This window comes from Melozone crissalis, unplaced genomic scaffold, assembly GCF_028551555.1.
Source record: "Melozone crissalis strain CALT ecotype California unplaced genomic scaffold, PUWL_Pcris_2 ptg000039l_1, whole genome shotgun sequence".
NCBI classification, from domain to species: domain Eukaryota; kingdom Metazoa; phylum Chordata; class Aves; order Passeriformes; family Passerellidae; genus Melozone; species Melozone crissalis.
In genome coordinates this window covers 7,913,374-7,937,746 of record NW_026535817.1, presented here as the reverse complement: position 1 = coordinate 7,937,746, position 24,373 = coordinate 7,913,374, and the positions used below count along the sequence as shown (strand labels likewise).

Here is a 24,373-nt window from a genome sequence, read left to right as displayed (position 1 = left end):
CCTGCTCACTTTGAAATATGACTTCCTGTGAATAATTCTAATCCAAAACAGGAGATCCTTATATTGAAAGGAATCATTTAAGCAGGAATCTGCATCAGTAAGTTTAACAGTCCCCTCACTTTCCTTCTCATTATTATCACTGTTGAGTGACTGAACTTAGCATTTTACTCAGACATCAGAACTCAAGTATCAGAATACAGTTAGACAGTTAAGGCACAAGCAGTGCACAAGACACATAAAGCTAAAAATGAGTTTAAATTTGACATGAAAACTACAGATGTGAATGACCATGTCTTCAGAAAGTAACATGCATCAACCCCCTCCAGCCAGCCCCTTTACCTCCTTTCTCTGTCTTTGTCAGACTTTTTCTGTTGTTTGGGCTTATTTTCTGTTATATTTCACCTTTTTATTCTCCACTTCTATTTCTTTACATTGAAATGGGTAGGAGGGGAAAAAATTTGTCTTTTTCTCCTGGTTTTACCTATCATTTTCATACTGATCTTACTGCCTGTACAAATGTTTTTGCCAATGCTGATGATCCTGCCCCTCTTCCTACATAAGGAGATTAATTCAAGCAAACAAACAGTGTGAGTATGTGCAATCTCCTTCACTCTCTGATATAAGTGTGTAAGTCTGGAATAGCCATTTTCTGGATGTTTTAAAAGAAAAGAAGAGCAAATAAAGTTTTATGCACAAAATCTTCATGGTGATTCTTTAGGTAAGTGCTGAACTGATAACATCAATCATATTTGAGAAACTTGTGTGTCACAATGTCTGCCCAGAACTACAACTACCTAAACAGAACAAACATTTAATAAAATGGACACTCTAACCAGAACATTTTGCATTTTAAAGGCCTGATGTGCAAGACCTGTGCCAATGTGTAAAACTTGTAACAACATGTGGCAAGATACACCACTATAACAAAATATGGCCCTATTAGACAAGAAGTGCAGGGCATACCAACGCAAGCAAGGAGAAAAACAAATTAAAAAGGAGGGGCCCCACCATTTCCTTTGCAACAACATACTTTAATTGATATCATTTATATCCTCAATGGATTCAGGTTATAACCAGGGTATTATTAAAGACTTACAGTTAATCTGATAAACAGTACAATGCAGCTTTTTGCAAAAACAGATTCTCCTGGGTTTTAGTGGTTTATCAAATTAATCTTGCAGGGACTTCCTCTGGGTATAATGGATTCAGAATCTCATATTCATGGTCCATCTGTATTTCTACATGAACACCCTTATTTCCAATAGATGCTTTTCAAGCTGTTAACCCCTCCTGTTCTGGTTATAAAAGATTATGTGCATTAAAAAAATTTGGGTTTGAGGAAGAATTTTTTTTTACTACTGCATAACTACAATAGAAGTAACTCCCCTAAGTAGTATTTCAAAAAGCAATAAGAAAATTACTGCATTTTGTAGAAAAACTGAAGGCTCATGAACCTATTTTATGGTCTGCATGCATGCCATGGTTACATAACACACTTTAAGAACGCTGAAGAGCAGCAACTGTGACTTAATGCTGGAGTAACATATTAGCATTTGCGAAGAGATACATGAAAACTTCAGGGATATTTGGCTTGAGTAAGTGCGACTACAAAAGCAAATACCCACACTGCACCAGGTTGGCTTTGTAAGCATGAAAGAGATCACCCAAAGGCTTGCATTACAGCAGCTTTCAAGTGACATGAGCAGCACAGCCTCACATCTCAGGCAAGTCAGTGCCTGCTGTGAGCCAGCCTTCATCTCACTGACCTTTCGATGCTCCTGGAGATTTGCTGCTGAGGAACATTTCTTATTGCACACTGAACACATCAGCTTCTTCCTAGAATTTCCTGAAACAGAAACAAAATACCACCAACATCTTCAAGAGGAAGTGCTAAGAAAGAATCTAAATATTTCCACTGAGCCTGTGACATTTCACAGGTCATTTGACTGACATAAGATTTTTACATTTGTATCCCATCTTCAAAGTACTCTGTATCAGGAGTTCTCTGTGGGTGTCCAACAAACCAGTCACTGGTGGAATGTAAATTAAGAAAACCAGAACAATAACGAAAAAAACCTTTCAAATAGATGTTATCATACCCCACCAATCCCACATGAAGAGCACAGTTCACAGCTAAGAACAGCTCACTTGGCAACTGAACAGTTCATTTCATCCAGAAATCAATACAGGAGTTAGTGCAGCAGTGACAAAAAAACCCTCAAAATTAAGTCAAAACCATTTCCTATTTTGTTTATTTAGAAAGCATTAAGCATTCTACTACATAAAGTATCATTAATGGTCTTTAGCAGAATAAATCAGGGCAATCATATTAGTACCAGATAATGAATACAAATATTTTCTAAAATGCAAATTACAAAACAAGCTATAGGTCAGCTACCAGACATTTTCCTTCCCTTTTCACAGCTGCTTCAAAAAGTCACAGACCACTTAATTGAGTTTATCTATTACTTATCTTTACAGATTCTTTCTAGTACGCCACAAATAAACCTAATTCTTTGTTTATAATTTAAGATGCCCATGCAAGATAGTTCCTAGCTTAGGTAAAATACATCCATACTACACTGAACATTAGAAACATTATAAAAGTAAAAAGTTACAAAACTTATGACAAGTACTTATATACACAAACAGACACATACGACTGGAATATACTTAATCCTTCAATGTGGAATTCATATACCACTACATAACTGACAAAAACTAAGCCTAAACATAAGTGTTCATAGATGAAAAAAATTATTAATGATACCAAAAAAGGAGACAATTTTTGTAAGAATATGACAGAAAGTTCTCTCTACTCTGCAAGAGTTTGGCAGCAGAAAGAGACTGAAAATCTTAAAAAGATTTTAAGATTTTAAAAAGCATCTCAGTGCTGTCACCATCAACTGAAGACGGTTTTCTGTGCACTCTGGAATTCTGTTGTCCCCACACATAAAGGTATTCCGGTGACAAGGAGAGGGGACACACAGAGAGAGTGCAGAATGCCAGAACTGGGATCGGTGCTGTGGACCTGAGAGCAGTGCTTTGCCCTCCCATGAGAAGAGGGTGACATTTCAGTGAAAACTACTCACAGCAGACAGATATGAAAACACCAGGGCCTAAGAGGACCAGTGGATGGTCTGGTCTGGCTTCCTGCAAAACAGATGCTACAGGGTTTTATGCAACCCTCATCAAGCTTAATCGTTTGATTAGCCAAAAAAAAAGACATCCTATTGTGTCCTGAAAAAGCCAAAAAATCAAGAACTCACCATTTCCTGTGCCAGTGGTTGACTTTCCTCACTCCAGTAACATTTTGCTTCATCTACTCTTTGCCTAGTTTAAACTCCTCAAGATTCCTATTACATTTTCTGCAGGAGACTAATGATTCATGTGGCCTACAGTAATTTCTCCTGGGGCGGGAGGAGGAATAGTAACTCTTGCAATTAAGTTACTTCTTAAATTTCTATTTGATACAAATGAATCCATTAAAAAAGAAATCAAAGACAATGTTTACTCTGACTTGCAAATTTAAGGCTAGAAACACGTCAGTGGGGATTTTTTCTGAAGGAACATTAAACTCTTTCTTACCACTGTGAACATTTTCTTTGTGTTTTTTCAGGGCATCCTTGCTCTTGAACCTCTTCCCACAGCTATCTGCCTTGCATATGAACCTGGCATCCCCTCTGCACGCCTCCTTGTGCTGCTCATAACTACATGGGATAACAAAGAGAGGGGAAAAAAACAAAAACACATCAGGCAGTGCCTCCAGAAACCAGAGCTGTGGCAAGTACTCAGAGCTGAACACATGCTGCACTGCAGAGTTCCAAGGCCACCTCATGCATTACTTACAGCAGAGAGGAAGGAAAGCATTTGAGTCCTTGCCCTGTTAGGATTCCCAAACGCTCCCAAGCTTTTGGAAAGCTAGCATGCAAAGGGAGGCCAGCAAGGACATGACAGCAGTCCTGTAACTCAGACACAAAACCTCGATTCCGAGCTGAAGGCAGTGCTGCAAACAGAGCACTGGAAACTTCTTGAGGAGTCTCCTGGGCTGATATTCTCTGTGCACTGAAGGACACTAAGAGACAAAAAAGGAGAAAAATTGAAGTAAGGGCAACGTTCTACAACTTTCACAGGCTTCCAGTAAGTACAAACTACATATACCTTTACAAAACATAGGTTAACAATCTGTAATTAAATGTATAATAAAAAGGAATACATCTATCTAATTGTAAGAAAATACATATATAAACAACAAAAGAAAACCAGTTATGTTTCTGTGCAGAAGCATAATTCTAAGATATATGACTCTAGTGACAAACCTGCATATTTATACTCTCAAGGACAACAAAGTCATGTTCATTAACCTCACATCTTTGATGTCTCCATTTTTGTTTTTCCATCATGCAAATATTTAATTAAGCGAACATAAAGTGCTGGTTTTCCTTTTATTTTCCTTAAATCTTACTTTAATTCAGCACCAGCATCCACAGCTTGAAAATGACACCTCCTAAACTACTAAATATTCCACTGATGGAGACCAGTAATGCTGCACCAAACCGTTGCTCTGGTCTGGTCTCCAGAGTGTATGACTTTAACACACAAAAAATTGTCAATATTTTTCCAATTCCCATTGAATTCTACAACAAATACAAGAAATTAAGACATTGAAAGATAAAAGCAGAGGGTAAGGGTATAAATACAGACGCAAAAAAAATTAAAGCTTAGCTTGTGATTAGGTCAAGAGAAACAAAGGATTGAATGAAATTGATTTAAATGGTCCCTGAAAAACACTGCTGTTTCTACTCACTGTCTTTGTAGAGCTTGCTTAACAGGGAATTTCTTTCCACAATTTCGGCACTTAAATTCCTTTTCCTCACTGGGTTTTTGGTGCAAAGTCTGCAGATGCTCCGCTAGGATCTCCTGGCTGGCAAAGCTGGACTCGCAGTTTGGGCACGCATGGTCCTGCTTACAGGCGAGGGGAGCTGCATGAAGGGAAGCAACACCAATATAAAGGAGTAGGTCCCAGGGTTTTTGGTTACATTAAGAGAGACTCTCTGCCAGAAACGGATTATGCAAAAGGGTGGCATGAAACTCACAAAAAACAGTGTCTCTGAAGAGATTATAGACAGCCTATCTGAAATGGATTACTGCCAGCATTACTGAAAATGGATGGAAAGTGTTAAGATGGGTGTGACTTAGACTGTTGGCCCAAATCAGTCATTCAACTCAATCAGAACCTCAATGCAAGTTGTCGTTTATGAATTCACCTTCATCTTTGACAAACATGCTGAGAATTCCCCAGACAGCTCAGCTCACCTTCCTTTTCCTACACACCTTAGGATTGGCTGAATAGCTCTATGGGAAGGTTTATTTCTCTCCCACCTAAGTAAGAAAGAAACTACCCCTCTTAGAGCAAAAGCTCTGAATTTATAAGCCCGTGTGTCAGGTGAAACAAACTCTGTCTTCAGTTCAAAAATTAATGGTTACTATCCAGGCTCACTCATTCATTCACTAATTCACAAGACTTGCTGCTCCTTATAAGGCAAAGAAGTTCAACCCAAACCCCAAAAAAGAGATAAAAATAAAGCAAGAACTCAGATTCAACCCCAGGGACTTTTCAGTTCCCCAGTCCTATACATTTAATGTTCTCTTTGTTCATCACCACTTTCAAGCTCTCAAGTTTCCCTATATTTTACATATTGCCCACCTGCAATTTTTTCACCAGCTGGCTGAACTTCTTTATTGCTGCCACTGTCTTCATCTTCCTGGATAACAGTTACTTCTTCCTCCTCCTCCTCTTCTTCCATGTCACTGTCCAAGTACCCAATCAGAAGTTCTGTGTCTGTTTCAATATCTTCCACAGCCAGATAGAAAATATTTTCCCCCTCCTGTTGCAAACAGGAAGTAGAGGCAATAAACAATTATGTCAGAAAAACAAAAATCTGGACAAATATGGGACCCTAAACTAATATTGTCCCTCAACCACGGAAGGGGTGGCTCCACTCCTCAGGAAGCACAATGCTACAAGAGCCTTGCTAAAGCCTTGTCTCCCAGAGTGGCTGCATGGACACGGTGCTTTTGTACTCTGCTGTTTTGGGAATATTCCCCTGCCTCACCTGTGAGGCTTTTCCACTTTCCCCTGTAGCTTAGGCCAAGGTGGAGATGGCATTAAAGTCCTTTCCTGCCACAGCCCACTTGACAAGAACTTCAGGGTTTGAAAATGAAAGATTTGAGGATTAGAAAAACAGCAAAATTGAGATAACCAGCACAGCTTTATCTCTCTCCCCAGCTGACTGCAGGAATTCTATCACAGCTTTCAGCAGCATGTTTACATAGTGTTATTTTCTCTTTCTCCCTCTCCTCAAGATTCCCAGCCTTCTCCAACGGGCTTTCACCCCTGGTCGGTTATCTTCACTATCAAATTAGCAGGCACATCTGGAAAATGCACTTTAAACCCTGTGCTGGTTTAAATCAGTGTGGATCCACAAAAGGCCAAAGGATCCAGCCCTATTCTGCACAACAGCACAAACTATGAAACAAAAAGCTCCAAAAGCTTCTTGATAATGCCTGGACAAGCTTCCAAGTAGCTACATAAACTAACAACTTTGGGCTTTGACACTACTTCATTAAAGTTACCAAGGCTAGCACTATGGGGTGTGGGGAGGAATCTGTACATCTGTTCCCTAAACTGATATTCTGGGGGATAGAGATGCCTTTTCTTCTTTCCATGTGTGAACCAACTGCTTGAGGTGCTGCCCAAAGCACTGAAGGAGACTCATTTCTATGCAATGAAGACTCCCAGTTCTACCATAAATCCTAAATCTTATCTGAGTAACACCCAGAAAAGTTAACTGAAGCTTCTTTGCCCTGCACCTAGCCATACATTTTGTAACAAGCTTCCTTGAGCAAGGACAAGATAATGATTTTTAATTTTTGTAATACACTAAGATTAATTTAAACTGTCAACAAGGATGTAGCATTCCCTGAGCTGCAGTAGGTCTGTTATATTTTACACAAGATACTGTCACACAGGAGTGAAACCTACTTAATTCAGTAGACTGGATAGAGCTGCTACTTTCAAGGATGCATCACTTTTCTGTCCTTATCTCAACAGCAGCATTGGAAAACAAAAAAATTATGATTTTTTTTTCCTCAAGATCTATTCTGCAGTCCAGATATCTATCAGCACACCAACCTAACCTCTGTACACATTGACAAGTTGCTGGGTTTCATATGTCTCTGTCAAGTTGCAGAAACCTTTAATTTAGTACAGTCTAAAGTGAAAACAAATCCTCTTGACATGAGGAAAAGTAGAAGGTCTTTCTACACTCAGTCTCCACACAGACAGGATAAAACCAGTGGGGTAAATCTCTAATACATCACTGTTTAGGACAACCTTACTCTAAAAGGAAGACAACCTCATGAAGGGAAGCACAATCCATTACTGGATTACCAAAAATAATAATGGAAAGAATTTAAAAATGAAAAGATTTTCAAAATTTGGAAATAAAAAGAAAAAAAGAAAAAGTCATGTATCCCAAGCAAAAATAAAGCCCCAAGTACTAGGAGCTGTCAATGTTAGAGTGCTCTGGGTTACATTTGCATTAGAAAGAAATTAGCTTTGGTGCCAGCCCAATCTAAACTCATTTCTCCTCCAAGGTTAATTTGTTTGGCTTTTCCATCCAAACAAATGCTAACAGCCACATATTCAGAGAGCTAATTAATCAAGATATACCCACTAGCTGTAGTAGCTCCTCAAGGCAGCATTTTGAGTGAAAGCAATGGAAGCTCTCCAGAAACCACAAAAGAATTTAGATCTCTCTCCTCCCACCAGCAGCACCTGTATGAATCACATTAATCTATGTGCATGCAGGCACAGCAAACAGTCTTTTAAATTATTTGAATAATCCCTCTGTTTCTAAGAATACATCTGCAGCCATTCCACCTGCCCATGTGCTGGCTGTTTTCCTAACACTCACCTGCAGCAAACCACAACTGTCCTTGGGAGAAAACTCCAGGTGCTTGTTCATCATGGTGGCACCACAACCTCCCTTCCTGTTATTCCTGATTTATTATTCAATTGTGTTTTTCTCACCTGCGCCTTCACTGTCCTCTTTTACACCATAAGCCACACAGACCTGCTCAGCAAATAGTTTTCCAGACCCAACAGCCCTTGCTATCTCCATTTTGGTCCACTACAGGAGTCTTCCACGCAGACTCTTGGCTTTTCCATACAGTTAAACATCTTCATATCTGCTTTGTAAGAGGGAACACAGGACACCACTGACAGCCCATCACACTTTAATCAAAAGCATAAAACACTTAAGTCATCACTCCTGAAAATTTAGAACACAGGAGGAGGAAGCAGCACAGTCTTGTGTTACCTCAGGGAGTGTAGGGCTTTTCCACCCTTCAGAGCCAGAACAGCTGGCTGCATCCCAGCCTTCCTAATCCTTACCCACTTGGCCTCTGTGCCCTCAGAGTGTTAGCTGATCTCCCTCTGTATCTGATGTCCCGGCAGCAAACCATCTCTTCAGCCTACCTGTTGTGCCAGCTCTCCCTTGCTACCTCTCCCAACAAGCACACTGCCTTTGCCAGTCCTTCCCCACAGCTCCAGGATGTCAAGTCTGGCAGAGGTAAAACCAACACCGGCAGGGTCTGAGGGCAGAAACTGCAATGCAGGAAATGCAGGGAGAGAACTTCACACATCCCCACACACAGCCCAGATTTCAGACCATACCTCATCTAAAATACAGCACCTGAACCACACACACCCCCAAGATCCAGAGGCCTCAGCTCTTTCTCCTGATCTATTCCTATGGTGTTACATTGCATGGCAAGGCAGAAAACCTCGGAGACACAAATGTGACACTGAACAGAACACAAGGCTAAACTACTACAGCAATCCTGGCATTTCTCCATGCTCCAGTTTTCAGTAATAGCTCCCAATGAAGGCTAGAATATTTTTCCATCTGAACACTGTGGATCAGGATAGGCTTTAAAGCCCTAAAAAACCCTGTGAGATAATTTAGCAAATTTTTATTCGTTTCTATGATTTTCCTTATAAAGAAACCCACTGGTATGCACTGGACATTCCACTAAAAGTTCTATTCAGAAGTTCAGGTCACTTACTGGCAATATCATAATGAACATGAATTGTTCCCACTGCTCTCTGCTGTGAGCCTCACTTTGCCTTTGCTGACAATGACTGTGCACTGATGAGGTGCCAATCACACCTCCTGCATGACAGCCCCTCATGTCTGCTACCATAAGGAGGACAATGAATTTCATCAGAAACCAACTTCTGCTTTCTTGGCATAAAAACACCAAATTTTTTTTTGTCTGGCCTCAAAATAAACTATAATTATTTTGTCAGGGACACACAGGCTAATCCTGGAGGAAGAAAGTCATCTCATTATGAAAAAGCAGAACAGTCATTTTAAGAAATGCTGATAAATAATTCTGCTTTTCCTGACTGTTTTCCAGTTTGGCTTACATCAGCAAATACCTTAAGCTGACCTGAAATAACATTTTGTAAAGTATACATTTTGAGAAAAAAAATGCACAGTCAGGTAATTCTTATTTATGTGGGAGTGGAAATTAATTTACTGTGAAACTGTGCTGTTAAAAAAAACAAAAAAACAGATAGCTAATTTCTTTAATAATCTCCAAAAGAACAACAGCTGGATGGAAAGGTATCCCGGTCTCCGTGTTATCCTGTAAAGTCACAGAACACTTCCAAAAATGAGCAATTAAACAGAGTAAGATTCTCCAGCTTGAGAGAAGAGCTGTCAAATAGAAGTGAAAGGATATAATAGAGTTCCATAAAATCAAAGATGGCACAGAAAAATAAAGTAACTATTCACTGTCATACCAGAACTAGGAAATCCAGTGAAATTAAGGAGTGTGTAGAAGAAAAACAGAAGCATATTTCAACATAATTAAAGCAGTAGAACTCATTACCAGAGAGTGCTGCAAATGACAATATAAAAATGAAAAAATAAGCTGGACAAACTCAGATCAACAGCAAAGACAAGAAAACTAACTTTTTTTTATTAATTTATCCTCAGGCACTATATGATCATCCTATCAGACAATTAAGATTGTTCAATTATCTATTTTCTACTTAAATATTTTCAGCACCACATGTCCTTTCAAGCCTGTCACACTTTCATAATTAACTATATAATATGTTACCTATATTATATGATATTACTAATTTTATTGAACAACAATGTAAAATGCATGATTCTGGTTTACACACAAATAAGCCCATATCCAAGTTTGGCATGAAACACACACAGGTCTCTAAATAATTATAATACTTATGCCTTTCAAATAGCATCAGATTCCAAGGACTTTTCTGGTCTGTCACCCTACCACTCTTATTTGTGCTATTACCTTAAGCAGAAGAGCTCTCATCTAAAAACAAAGGCAGAAAGGGAAAAGCAGTTTGCTACTTCGCTCAGATCTTGCAATTTTATTACAAGACACGAAGGCCAAAGAGGAAATCCAATTAGTAAATGAGTAACAGGAAGCAAATGGTAGAAATCCACCAAATCTACCTGGATGGCTGCCAGGTTCTTCTGTTCCTGGGATGGGGCCTCGTGGACAAAGCGCAGCCAGTTGGAATGGCGAGGGTTGCTGGCATCCAGGATATAAAGCACCTCGCCTTTGCTCCCGCGAACCTGAAACATCCCAAACAAATCCCTGAGCAAAATTAAAACTAAAAACCAAATATGTCCAGGCTTTGTCCATTCAGTGAAAAAAACACTTTAGAAAAAGAATTGGGCACACAAGATATATCCATCTCCATATCAAGACCTTTTGGCTACCATTACAGATCCATATAATTCATATTATTTCTACAATTTTGACAGAATTCCAGCTTACAGTGAAAAAAGGAAGATAACAGAAATAAAAACTTAATATTAACTAAGTCATTCTTCCCCCTCAAAACACAAAGACATACTGCTGTACAAATACATCTGTCACTGCCAAAAACCCCCTTTTGTTTCATTTTAAATAACACATCACTTGAATCTCCACTGATCCAGACAACAGAGAGCCATGCAAAAAGGTCATACAGCCACACTATTGTTCCATGTGATTTATTTATATAATGAATGGATTTTATTTTCCATCTGTCAACAAGAAGTATCCAGGGCAGGTATTTCCTAAGAGCTAGGGAATTTGGCCATGTAAGATCAAAATTAGATTGTCTTCGTGGCTTTGTATATAAATTGCTCACATTCTTGCTATATTTGTTTCTAATAGAATGCAATATCATATTTCTTCAGTATGACTGCTTCAATTACCTAAACATTTAGGGTATCATTAAAAAGACAAAAACTGTATTCCATTACAATAATAGCTGGTGACAGCACGTTGTTCTCAGATTAAGAAAAAAAGAATTACTGTAGTTCTGCAAACAAATAAGGATCTTCAAAACTCATTACTGCTCCTCTGAAGGAAAAAGGACACATCATGAAAAGGTGCCAACACTCAAACTTTAAAAGCTCTTACTTTCCAGCACATGGATTAACCACAGTGAAAAGTGTCAAACCTACACATTGAAATGCATCTGGAAACAATATTATCTGACACCAAGCACTAATGGTTTCCCAGAGAGGCCCTGCATGTCCCAACCCCGGGAGTGTTCAAGGCCAGATGGGATGGGGCCCTGAGCAACCTGATCTAATGAGTGGCATCCCTGTCCCTGGCAGGGGGCTGGAACTGGATGCTCTTTGGGGTGCTTTCCAACCCAAACTATTCTGGGATACTGTAATAATCACCCAGCTCTACAGAGGCTTGGTGCTTTAGCTACCAAAGCACAAGTTACAGGAGCCCACCATGTAGATCCTAGAAAGGCTTCCATCAGATTTTCAGTTGGAATGAGAAGCAATCCAAGTCCTATTATAAAAACTATACATTACACTATCTAACTTTTCATCAATTTTTCTTCATTGGCTTGATCGTTAAATTATATAATTTATATTTGCTTCAGTGAATCACAGTCATCTCAGTTATGCTTCCAGAGTCTCTGCCAATCCACAGAGAGATGCCAAACACGAAACAGAGCTTTAACACATAAGGAAACTATCGATAAAGGAACACGATAAATCCCTTAAAAACATTCTGTATTTTCCACTGCTTCTTTCACCTCATAAAGAAATAATGCTGCATTGAATATACAGATGTGAGCATGAGAAATCAAGAAAAAGTGCAAAATCACTGCACTTTGTGTGGACTAGACTGGTGACACGAACCAGTCCTTTCCTGGTAGCATCAACAGAAGATTCCTAAATGAACTGATGGCAGAGGATCCCAAACCTAGCACTTAAAACCAGCACCTAAAATGGATACACACATCCACACCATGTACCACAAACTGAGGTGCCCAAGAACTACCTTCTTGAGAATCAACACACAAGGGGTCACTGAACTAATTCAGCCAAATGCCTGCAATGTAAGAGGAAGCACAGGACATTCACTGTCACCACACAGGGTGAGGTTCCACCCCAAAGCTAATCAGGACAGTTTGAATGATGCCACATCAACAAGCACCAGAAGAATTCAGGAACAGAAGAGATCAGGAGAAGATGTGTCCCTGGTCAATGTATAAGCTCCCCATATGAAACCCTACACAGGCCTAAATAACATCTAAGCTGCTTTCTGGAAACAATTTCCTAAACGTTTCTAAATCAAAAAATCTATGTTCATCAAACAATCAAGTAGAGAAAAGTACTGGTTTCTGCACTGCTTCTTATTGGATTAGCTGAAAACATGATCTTTATTGCTGCAGCACAAAACAGCTAGACACAATACTTCTGCATCCTGAGTTCAGACCATCACAGAGCTCACTGCAGAGGGGAAACTCACATTTTAACGTTGTTGGAGACATTTAAAATAACTCCAGCAAAAGAAACCTGAGGCAGCAACTGCTGATTTGCTTGCTCAGTAAGAAGTCTAGGACAGAGACAGCATGTGACATTTTCCTTCAGCCAAAACACACCGCAAGTTTTCCGTGGTAATGAAGCTCCTTGTGGTGCCTGACATCACCTGACCCTGCCGGGAACAGAAGGGTAGAGGAGGCTCACTCCCAACCTCCTGCAAATTGCGGAGCTTTCAGGAGCAGGGCTAAACTTCCCTTTGCCTGGAATGATACCCAAATCTCCCCCTCTCCTGTGTGTGATCTTCTAGAGTAAGCTCAGACTGGAATGCAAACACCTCAGCCGAGCAGCACGTGCTTTCCAGCGTCTCAAACACATCCCACAGCTGAAGATGGGAGGTTAACACTCAGCTCCTTTCAGGCATGGATCCTTCTCATCACACAAACCAAGAGATCAGTAATGGGCCTGCTCCAAAAGTCACTAAAATTAATACAGAGCCACACATTTAACATGGCAAAAGATGACTAAAGCAAGTCTTAACAGAGCTGATTATGACCTTAGTAAATACTCTGGACATCTATCTATCCCATTAGAGAACAACTTACTGAAATTGAAATTCTGGGACGTAGACTTGCAGCTGAGATAGCGCACCAATTTCTGATTTGTGTAAAAGTCCAGATCATTTAAGAAATGAGAAAAACAAAAGCATTTCTGAAAATTAAAAAAGATTCAGCCAAAAACATTTAAAAGCCAACAGTTTTCAATATGAACAGTATTTGAGGAACAATCACTGGGAAGGTAGTCTACACACAGAAAAATTCAAGACTATATTGTTCAGAATTAGATTTATGGTTTATATTCACCTTGACAGCAAACACAGAATTCACCTAATTGAGATTTATTTTATCATTAATCTATGGACATAATTTTACTTCATGTCTTATGTGTAAGAGCCTTCCTAAGCCAGAAGCACATTTTATAGGCAAGATATCAAAGAAAGAAGGAAAAAAAAGTCACAAAACACAAGCTTAATGTGCTTGACTTCTTATACCTCAATCCTAAACACCACAGCTCTGATCTGAAGCTGGCTGCAGCCAATAGCAGATTTTCTGTTGCCTTCACCAGTTTTCAGGCAGGCTTATTTAACTGAAAACAACTGTCACAGCAAAAGTGATGCAAGTGAAGCAGTAGAAATGTAAGTTCATTTCATTTCCTTATATAAATAAACACAAACATTGGCTTCCACTGAAAGACTGTTTTCTGATCTCTTTGGTTTCAGTGTAACAATGAAGAAAACATGATCCTGGCAGACAGACAGAAACCCAACCTGAAATATGTAACATTCAGCATTACATGGTGTATTATGTTCCATCCAGCCCTGACCAACATTTCTTCATGGAATGTCAGAGTATTTGAAGAAGGACCAAATCTTTCCAGCGCTCCCTGTTTCAACATTTGCCAAAGTCATCACCAGAAGTACATGCCTGCCACAATCCAGTAGGAGTGAAATGAATTCCCCTTTCTTGGTTAAGGATAATGAAGAAAAGGAACTGAACATGCATAAATGAACTGATATCTTCCCTTCACAAAGGCACATCTGAGCCTCCAGAGCAAAAACCTCTGTGAACTTCTAACCTGAAGATTATTTCCTGCTTGCCTTTAAGCACTTGCTTCTCCAGCAAACACAGTTCAAAGCTGCTATGCCAAGTTTACAAATACACACAAAGAAGTATTTAACCAAGGTGTAAGAACAAAACTCTCAATTCATCACCAGCAACAAGCTGTGTCCTTCACCAGCACGTTTAGAGAGCTGGGGGATAACACAGAGGTGTTTTCTTACCGAAAAGAAAGAGAAAGCACAAAGCCATTTGGGCATTTTCTTGGCTTCTTATTAGCACTCTTAGCTAAATGGTTACCACAGGCTTGTTTGAGGGTTTTTTTTTCTTTCACACCACTCATAAATACAACATTTCAGCCTGTAGCTCCTTACAAAGATAACAGCAAGATCAAGGATGCTTCCCACCCACTGGAATCTTCCACTTCCCAGGAATCTGTTGAATGAGCAAGTATAAACTTTGATTTCTTCACAACTATGCATGTTACAGACAGAGTAATGGCATTCTGCTATATTTAATTTAAACAGAAACTAACATCTTCAGTATTTTAGTGAACAAAATCACTGGGCTCAATAAATGTGCTGGGTGCCACGTTTTCCCTGAGGCCAGAAGAAAACAATGCACACAATTCCATCTCAACACGATGCCTTAGAGATGCCAACTCACAGTGCTGGTCTCGGAGAAAAGGGAATGGCTGCATCAGAACAGACCACATCACAGAGCACTACTCTGCACAACTGGAAATGCATGTGGCAAACTTCCTCACTGCAAAATATTCCATAAAATTGAAGCCTGGATCCCAGGCATCACATGCCAAGGAGAGAAATGTTGCACTAATGTCCAATTTTTTCCCTTGACTTACAAAAAGCCTCCACTGCTTGAGACTTCTTTCTGAAGGTGTTCTCTCTGAAAACATTTTTTTTTTTACTGCCATCACAATGTGAAGTCAGGCTTTAGTGTGCCTCCCACCAATAGCCTTCAAATTAATTATTTTTAATATCTTTGGTACAGCTGACTACACACAAACTTGGCCAGTTTCTGTGCGTGCTTCCCACAGGCTCTGGAATAACCATCTACTTGGGCAGTCCAAGCCTTACTTTCTGCATTCCTGGTCTCAATTTTCAACTTCAGACTACTCCCAGCATGATTTAAATTATATTATAAAGCTCACGTTCAGATCAACTTCAGTAAACATGAACAACTTGGTTTAAAACACTCAGGAAGTCATAAAATTCGGTATGCAGGAATCTTTTCAAGGCTCTCAAAACTAGGTTGCAGTAAGATATTATGAAATGATTCTAAAACAGCTCATGAAAACCTCATTTTCTGATTTGCTGTCAACGGGGTCACATTAGTGTCACCAATAAATAAACGTATTTGCCTTTTCTTTCCTGTCGTGCAGCAACAGATAAATCCTTTAAGTATGAGCAATGAGAAATCTGGAAAATCATAAAGCTGTCCAACAAACCTAAAGGCCTTCTCACTGCTGTCATCCACCCGCTGCCTTTTCTGAGAACCTTGTTGTAGCATAAGCACTTGACTGGTTTAAAACAACCTGCAGACACATCAGGAAGGGCCAAGCGAGCCAGGGCACCCCCACATGCCCTGTGCTCAGCAAACACCTGCAATAAATGCACACTGCATTGCTCTGCTTCCAGCTGGGAACAAAGAGGATCAAACTGCTTCCTCTGAGTCCACAACCCAAAAGGGAATGAATTGTCCACACCTCTTCTCTGGGAAAGGGCATCTGGGCCACAGCCCTAGATTGAAATCGACAGAAGAAAGGGAGAAAACAGCTTCAGAGGCTGGAGTGAGCACTCACCTAGGAATGTGTCACCACTCACAATATGCATACTGAGTTTGGGTTACAAGGGATGGGCTTTGAGCATTCTCACATCTTCCTAGGGCATGGAATCTATCTGTAGCTCTGCTAAGGCTGCATCAACACTCTGCTCTCTTCATAAGCTGCTCAGGGATGTTAATGCCAGAGATTTTTCAAATAAACCTGTATTTTGTGCTAAATGCACTGATAGTGCTTTATGCCAGATGTCAAACATAAGTGTTTTTATACCATGCAGTAAATAGTCCTTCCACCTCTAATCACAGAAAGGTAAAAAAGTAAGAAATGAGTCTTCTCCTCAGTGCAAAAGAGGACTAAATGTGCATTCAATAGAAACTGCTTGGCTGAGAAAAAAAAAAGAAGAAAAAAAGAACAAAAAGAAAAAATAAATTCTGCTCAAAGAACTAGAGCAGTAAATAAAAATTACAAAGACAGAACAGAGGCACCAGAAAGAAGGCATTTTTAGCAAGTTGGAAATGTTGTTATTGCCAGTATTTTTCAGTCAGTGTAATCTCCTCAGCTGAACTCAGGTTTTACTCCTGGCACACAGAGGTACAACAGGAGCTAGGATGGGTTCTGTACCCAAGGACAAGACCTAGTGCATAAACTGCTGTTCCACAGTGAAATGCTTGCCCACTGCACCAGGCTTCTATATTGCTACAGGCCTCATTGCATTAAAAACTGGTAAAATTTTAAAACTTTGCTCATGCAGTTTGATCCAAATCCCAACACAAGTGTCACACAAGGAAATGTTTCCTATTACAGCAGAAAGAAGCCATAAGCTGGTACCTGCTGATTAGCATAAATCAGCATCCCTGTAACTTACAATCTGCTTCCCAACTCAAATTAATTTTTCTAATTATTTTCACATGTTTTAATGATTTTTCACAGTGTTATTATATTTGTATTTGGCTTGGCTTGATATTTTTTCACACTTCATTGATTAGAAACCATCATTTGTTTTTTCTTTAGCTTTAAAGAAGTCAATCCTCCTCCACCCAGGCAGCGTAATTGAAAAGTACCAAATCTCACTACAGGATCTTTAAGCTATGACACAAAATAGAAAGGATTTGTTACAATAAAACCTAATTCTGAGAACCCTTGGTGCAATGGAGTCACTTCACTCACTTCCCACATGAGCCTGCAGTCTGTGTTCTCATCCAGCTCCTGCGGCATTCGCTTCTCCCCTGCAAAGGGGCCAAACTTCTCACCCTGAGGGAAAATTATAAAAGAACAAGAATCAGTAGGAGGAAAAAAGAAAAAGCCAAGTCAATCACCAAACTGCAGCAGAGGAGTAATTTTTAGCCTCAAACAGGAAAGAAGAGTTTTCCTTTATTGCCAAGAAGGTGCACATCCTTGAGGGTTCAACTTGAAGCTCATTCCCATTCTTCTCATACTTTGAAGAACCTCATAAAACCATATCTACCTTCTGCATGCTTATTTCTCCTTTGGGAAGCAGGATTTTTCTTTATTTTAAATAAGGCTGAAATCTACAAGTCAAATTTCTTATATTTCTTACAAAATTTTCAGGAAGCACCTTGCAACAGGCATCCAACTAAAACAAAGAACTTGGCACGCACCAAGTTTACATTAGATTTATTTGTGAGATTATTTGCAACGCTACTTTTTGAAGCGCCACAAATCAAAAGACTGAATAACTGAGGGCTTGATCATACAGAGAGATTTGTTTGAAATTGTAAGGGAGTATGCACGTGCTTATGAATTAATTTGAGCCTTCATAAACAAAATTAAAATGTTCTACCACCTGCTAGTCATAACACCCGCTGTGAAAGCATCCATTGATGTGTTCTTCCAAAAGTATTTGGCATCAGGGGTTTTTTCCTGCACACACGTCACAGGAGCAGCAGGGCAAAATAATTAAATAGGACTTTCTTCTCCCACAGGCCCAACCTCCCCCCACACACAGGGACAGGCCCTAAAACCTGCCGTGCACGAGGCTGTGCTCCTCCAGGCAGCACTCACATCCACAAGTGCTTATCCTCTCAAGCATTACAGATTTTAAGTGTAGATAGACAAGCAACTTTGGTGTTTCTTTTAAAAGCAACAGTATTTTGGTTTAAAAAAAAAAGTATTGATCTTGTCCACTTATCCCTTCCTCCAGGCACATTGCATATTCCCAGCAACAGCCTGCTACATGCTTTCCTCCTTGCTTAGTTTTTACACATTGCCTACAGGTAAAGAAAAAAAGTGGAATGGAAAGCATCCAGGACTGTTCCTCTTGGAAACAGGAAATCCATTTTTTTTTACAAAAACAAACAACTTGTATTTAAAATTAAACCTGAACTGGTAATAAACAAAGGAAAAGGAAACTGACATTGCAGAATGAGGCAACAGAACTGAGGGACAAATTTTTAAATGCGCACAAAGAACTTTTCACCACAAGGAACAGCAAAGCAGAATGTAAAAGCACAAGAACAGCACAAGGGAGCAACTGGAGCCCAGAGCAAGAAAGGAGCCAGACAGGGGCAGTGGCAGTAAAAACTGGCACTCTGGGGCTTCATAGCCTTAGCTCTCATCAATTCCCACACCACCCTTCATCATTCTGCTGATAAATCATGTCAGAGTTCCTGCCCTGCCCGTTTTTCAAATCCTGGGATTCAATACTCAGTCTGAAACTTCCTCCTTCTCTCACCTCATGGGCAAGGCAGGTGGAAATGGGCAAATGCAGCTGTATGTGTACAGCACCCACAGGGCCAATGCCACCCACTGCAGAAGCACTGCAACTGCAAACTCCACACACCATTCCCACCTCAGCGCTCCAAACCAGCACATCTCCCCTGCAATGTTCAAATCCTTTTGGAAGCTCAGAGCAACGGCAAAAGCAACACATCCACCTTTGAACACAGAGTAAATATAACAAAAGCTGCAGGTGATGCAGATTTCTGAGCGCTTTTTATGGCTTCTCAAATTTGGGGGGTAACCAACACCTGATGTCTTGATCCATGGGGATAAGTGCAATTATTTGTTTAGCTTTTCAGACCATTTTCTTCACATAGATATATATACACACACACACACACACATTATCTCTGGTTAACAGATATGTTGTTATATGCCAACATACATTAATCAAAACCACACTCAAGACTTCAACTTCCCCTCTGCTCAATGAAAGCGAGCACCCAACACAGCCTGAAGGCAGAGAAATGATCCAGTACAGAAAAGCACGTTTTTCCAGTGCTGAAAAGGCTATTTTCAACAGTTGCTTTCAAAAAAGCAGCAGTGACTAATCTTCCAGTTGCAGCAAAACACTGAGAAATGCAATGGCTCTCTGATGGTTACACTGAGAGCTTCATGGTGTGGGTGCTCTGCAGCCTGGGGCCAGCTCACGGAAAACAGAACGTACTCGGGAATCACAGCTTTGTTAAGGCAACAAAACAAAAAGTTTGCACCTTTTATGATTACAAACAAAATCTTGAAAGCCCCCCATGCCTGAAGGTGCACAAGCAGATGGAAGGCAGCAGCAGTTCAGAATGTATTATTACCAAAACTTTTCTAATAGCAGAATTTTCAGAGGCCTCCACAAGACTTGGAGAGTTGGTACTGCAATTACTGCAGTTGGTACTGCAATATATTTCTGATTATAAGATGATCCAATTTTTTTTTTTTACTTTCAGTTCAGACAACTGCAATTGGGTGGCAGCAACAGAGAGAAAACAGTGCAATATTTAATACTTAGCAACTTAGGTTTTGCTTCACAATGAAGTGTCACATTCAACACCTCCTCCCAATCCCAAAACTCCGTGGAATTAATTTAACACCTATAAGCTGCTGTTAATCACAGCCACAAAGTGTGGTACTTCTGCCTCATTACTAGACAGGGGAACAAGCTGAGAGCAATTCAGGTGTAAATTTTCTTTCCATGGAAAAGAGCAACATGGAGTCTGGCTCCATGTACTGGTGTCCAGTGTACCACCCGTGCTATTTACACATCCACCCTTCTCCCAACAAAGAACACGGGACTTAGGTCCCGACAAATTTTAGGAGTATGTTTTAATAAACCACAGAGCAACTCAAGACGTGGTTCCTCTGCCTGTTCCTCATAGCAGGGCTTTGCACAGCACAGAGGAATCAGTGCCAAAGGACAGGTCTGTGACAGACACTGTCACCAGACACTCCTAACACAAACAGATCCTACTGCGGCTGCCTCTGCCTTCTGCAGCCCACGTGAAGTACACCCCGCATTAGCAACACTTTTTCTAGGTGCTTGCACGGCTCTGACCCCACACGCTTTGCCTGTATGAAGTTCCTAAGTAAGGTGGAATAATTTAGGCAGGGAAACGCTTTATTTGTCCCAGCAAGCAGCTCTAATGGTTCAGTTGTCAACAGTGTAAAGGACAGAAGCTCTGACCCCCAGCCCTGAATTGCGGATACTAATTCCCATGAGTTTCATTCTATTTCATTCTATTTCATTCTATTTCATTCTATTTCAGAGTCCAGAAATTAACAAATGCTAATAGTGTACAACCTTCCTTGCTGTGTGAACCCAAAAAGTTTTGAAATGAAACTTCAGAACCTCAGTAGAAAAGTTTTAAAGAATTAAACCAAACGAAATAAAATTGCTCCCTCACGGTCCCCTTAACCTCAGGGACACCTTAAAAATGTGAGACTTCTACCCCATCGAGTCCAAGTCCTGTTGATGAAACCAGTGAAAAATTAGGAAAAAGATCAGAGCCGAAACGAGGACAAAGATGGAAGTCGAAACATACAAAACACAGAAAAGTGTACACTAATGAAGGGTTCATAGTTTTGCTATGCCTTTATGTGTCCTAACAAGCCGCCTGGACAGTCTCAGCTGGAATTTCACACGATCAAGATCCTTTCAATTATGAAGTGTGAAGAGGCATCACCTGGTTGGAGTACGAGACTGGGTTCAGCTGAATGACACGGTTCAGGGGCCCGGCTTTATTACGCCGAAAAAAGGAATTAAAGCACGGTCCGGCCGAGCGAGCCCGGAGAGCCGTGAGGGAGGTGACGGGAGCCCGAGAACCCCGGGCGGCCCCCCGGCCCTCAGAGCCGGACCCTCACGGAGGCGGTCCCGCCCGGGAGAGCTCTGCCCTCAAAACTGTGCCAGGCGCACAAACCAAGATTAAAAAAAAAAAAAAAAAAAAAAAAAAAAAAAAAAAATTAAATAAATAAATCACAAAATGGGGGAAATAAAAGTCCTCAGAGCAAACCTTCCGCCGGCCCCCGCACCCCGGGAGGCTCCGTGTACCGGGAAGGGGGAGCGGGCGGGCGGCGCCTCCCGTGAGCGAAGGGAGCCCGGGCGGGCACAGCGCGGCTCAGGCGAACTTGGAGCGGGGCAGAGGGGCGGGAGAGCCGCCCAACTCCCCGGTGATACGTGGCAGCCGCTCCCCGCCGGGCCGGGCCAGGCCGTTCCCCCGCCATCACCCACCTTCTTCACTCTGCGGGCCGTGTAGAGCCCCATCCCGTCCTGCACCCGGGACGACTTCAGGGCGAACCTATCCGGCACGTACATGCCCAGCATTTTTGCACCGAACACGGGCCCGGCCGCCTGCTACCGGGGAGAAGGAAGAGGCTTTTACGGGGGGACTTCCATCCCACCGGGAGCGGCAAGCGGGAGTCCGGGAGAGGGGGGCAGGAAGAGGGGCTGGATGCGGGGGCTCCCCCGGCTCCTGAGGGGAGGGGCCAGCGCGCGCCGCGGGGCGGGGCGGGGCGGCCGCAGGGGGCGCGCGCGCCCGGCGGGGCAGCGGCGGCGCCGTGAGGGGACGGCGGGGCCGTGAGGGGACGGCGGGGTCCCGTGGGGGTTCGTCCCCAAGCCCGGGTGTGTCCCACCTCTTTTTTCCTGTTCCACCAGTGCGTGAAGGCAGCTTCGTCCCTAAACCAAGTAATCCTTCCCTTTCGGCGGCTGGTTTTGAGGGAGCGCGGATCTAAAGGCAGAAATCGGGCATCCTCGCGAACGCGCAAACGTGACGCTTTTTGTCTAAAAAAAATAAACAGACATTCTGTATATTTCTGTATATTCTTACGACATACCCAGCAAAGGCATGTTTTTCTGACTAAAACTACGCACAGTGTAGTCGAACAGGGAGGAAAAGTTCGACTTCCACGGGTTGCTAGCATCACCCCAAAGTGATGCATCACACCAAGTTCCTTGCATCTTTCACAAAACTGCAATATACATCATAAGTACACGTTATATATATGCACAATATATATTATAAATACACATTATATATATATGTACAATATACATTGACCTTCTAGAAAGCTGAATAGCTTTCTTGGGGATTTTTGGGATTTTCAGTCACACCATACTCATTGTTGCTCTCTAAACTGAAGTGGTGGTGTAGCTAGAATAGGGATTTGTAGCTAGAAAAGGAATACGTAATCATATCTGATTAAGGAATTAAAAATAAGTACGAAGGCATGTGAGGCAAGCAGAAGGAAAAGGAAGAAAAGGGGAAAAGAACTATTTATAGACATATTTTAAAATTGTGCTGGTAATGATAATAATTAAACTACTGGAGTGTAACAAGCTCTTTTCTCTCTACCTCTTTTTACGCTAACAGATGTATAAACAGTAGAAGTTAAATATTAAAAGCTCATAGTTTTCCAGCAAAGTGTTAGGAAAGTTGGGTGTCAGTGTCATTTGGAAGGAATGAAACAAATATCCTGAATTTTAGTTACCACGTGCCAGGGATCAAATCATCATAAAGTGCTTTGGATCAGTTGGATTCCTGCCCATCCATAGGTGGACATTAAGGCAAAAATTAAATTTAAAAAAATCAAGTCTAGCTGAAAATGAAACTCACTTTGACTATTTTTGTTCCCGTATCTATTTGCACACAATGGCTTTTTGTACTTAGCATCTGCAGTGTCGTAGTTTAGCTATCATAAATGTCTTACAAATGCGATGTATATTTCCACCAACACACATGTATATACAGAGAAATTTATATAATACTTCATTATATTCAATACATGAGCAAATGCTCCAGTAAATTTCATGAGGCCCGTAATTTGACAAGAAAAAAGGAGGAAAGGCTCTAACAACATGGTTGAAAAAATAATTTTAGGAACAAAACTGCAGCAGACCCACAGATATCACACCTTCACTGATAGCCTGGACACTGGCTACTAATTTAGTAATAGAAATGGAGCATGTAAATCTGTGTAAGAAAGAACTCTACCATCTCAAAAACAATAAATTGAACTGAGAGGAAATAAGTTGCCTGGGGCAATTGCTTCAGTTTTATGACTAAGAGCAAAATTTAACTATTCTTTCAATTAACATTGGCTCTAAAGCTTCCCCATGCATAACTGAACACACTTAATATTTCTGGAGACCAGAACACTTCCTTGATTGGATGCCAGTCTTTCTTAATATACATCAGGTTAAAATGCTAGCATCATTTTCCGTCTCTGACCTCTTCCAAAGGTCATGAATATTCTAAAATCATTTTGCATTTTACGAAGGCATCAGTATTTTTCGCTTCAGAAGATTAAAAAAATCTACTGGGGGGCCTTTATTCTGAGCCTTAAAAGATTTCTTCTATGGGAAGTTAAAGGTAATATTATAGTTTGGATGCATTTGTGTCTTGGTTTTAAGCTCTTTCAGTACACAAGAACAACTGTTTTACTTTTTAAATTTCAGCCATTATTACTCCAATATGGAAGGCCATTACCTGTGTCTTATGCTGTTTAAGCCAATTAGGAAAAACATGCTGTAGCACTGGACAAAACTGTCACCAGTCTTTCCTTTCATGGTGTACTGGTGGTGTGACATTGATCACAAACTCACAACTGCCTGTCCACCTGCAGCAAAATACCTTTTTTCCCATTTAATCAGCCATTACCCTTACAGCTGTGACTCACTGGCAGTGCAGTACAAACAAACTGAACACGTTGACCCTCTGTTTCTGTGTTGCCCTATACAGTAAGCCAAGGAGAAGTACAAGGGAATCCAGCAGCCTTCAGACTTGAAGCCTTACACTGTCAAAATTCATGTTCATATCTTCCTTGGAAAAGGAACAAGGTAT

At 40.9% G+C, this 24,373-nt stretch overlaps 1 protein-coding gene across 3 annotated transcripts in view; it reads right to left on the bottom strand.

Annotated features, from left to right (window-relative positions):
* PRDM5 (PR/SET domain 5) overlaps nucleotides 1–21,858 on the bottom strand; it is a 58,340-nt gene extending 36,482 nt beyond the window's left edge. For 2 of the 3 annotated variants that reach the window (XM_054283877.1, XM_054283878.1), the window contains exons 1-7: nucleotides 21,766–21,858; nucleotides 17,478–17,561; nucleotides 10,566–10,688; nucleotides 5,708–5,888; nucleotides 4,808–4,982; nucleotides 3,589–3,710; nucleotides 1,767–1,846 (exon numbers count right to left, since the gene is read on the bottom strand). In XM_054283877.1, coding sequence (XP_054139852.1) covers nucleotides 1,767–1,846; nucleotides 3,589–3,710; nucleotides 4,808–4,982; nucleotides 5,708–5,888; nucleotides 10,566–10,688; nucleotides 17,478–17,561; nucleotides 21,766–21,858 — 858 coding nt within the window. Of the gene's footprint in view, nucleotides 1–1,766; nucleotides 1,847–3,588; nucleotides 3,711–3,982; nucleotides 4,076–4,807; nucleotides 4,983–5,707; nucleotides 5,889–10,565; nucleotides 10,689–17,477; nucleotides 17,562–21,765 lie in introns of all 3 variants that reach the window. The other variant, XM_054283876.1, reaches the window with a different exon arrangement.
* Nucleotides 21,859–24,373: the final 2,515 nt, after the last annotated feature.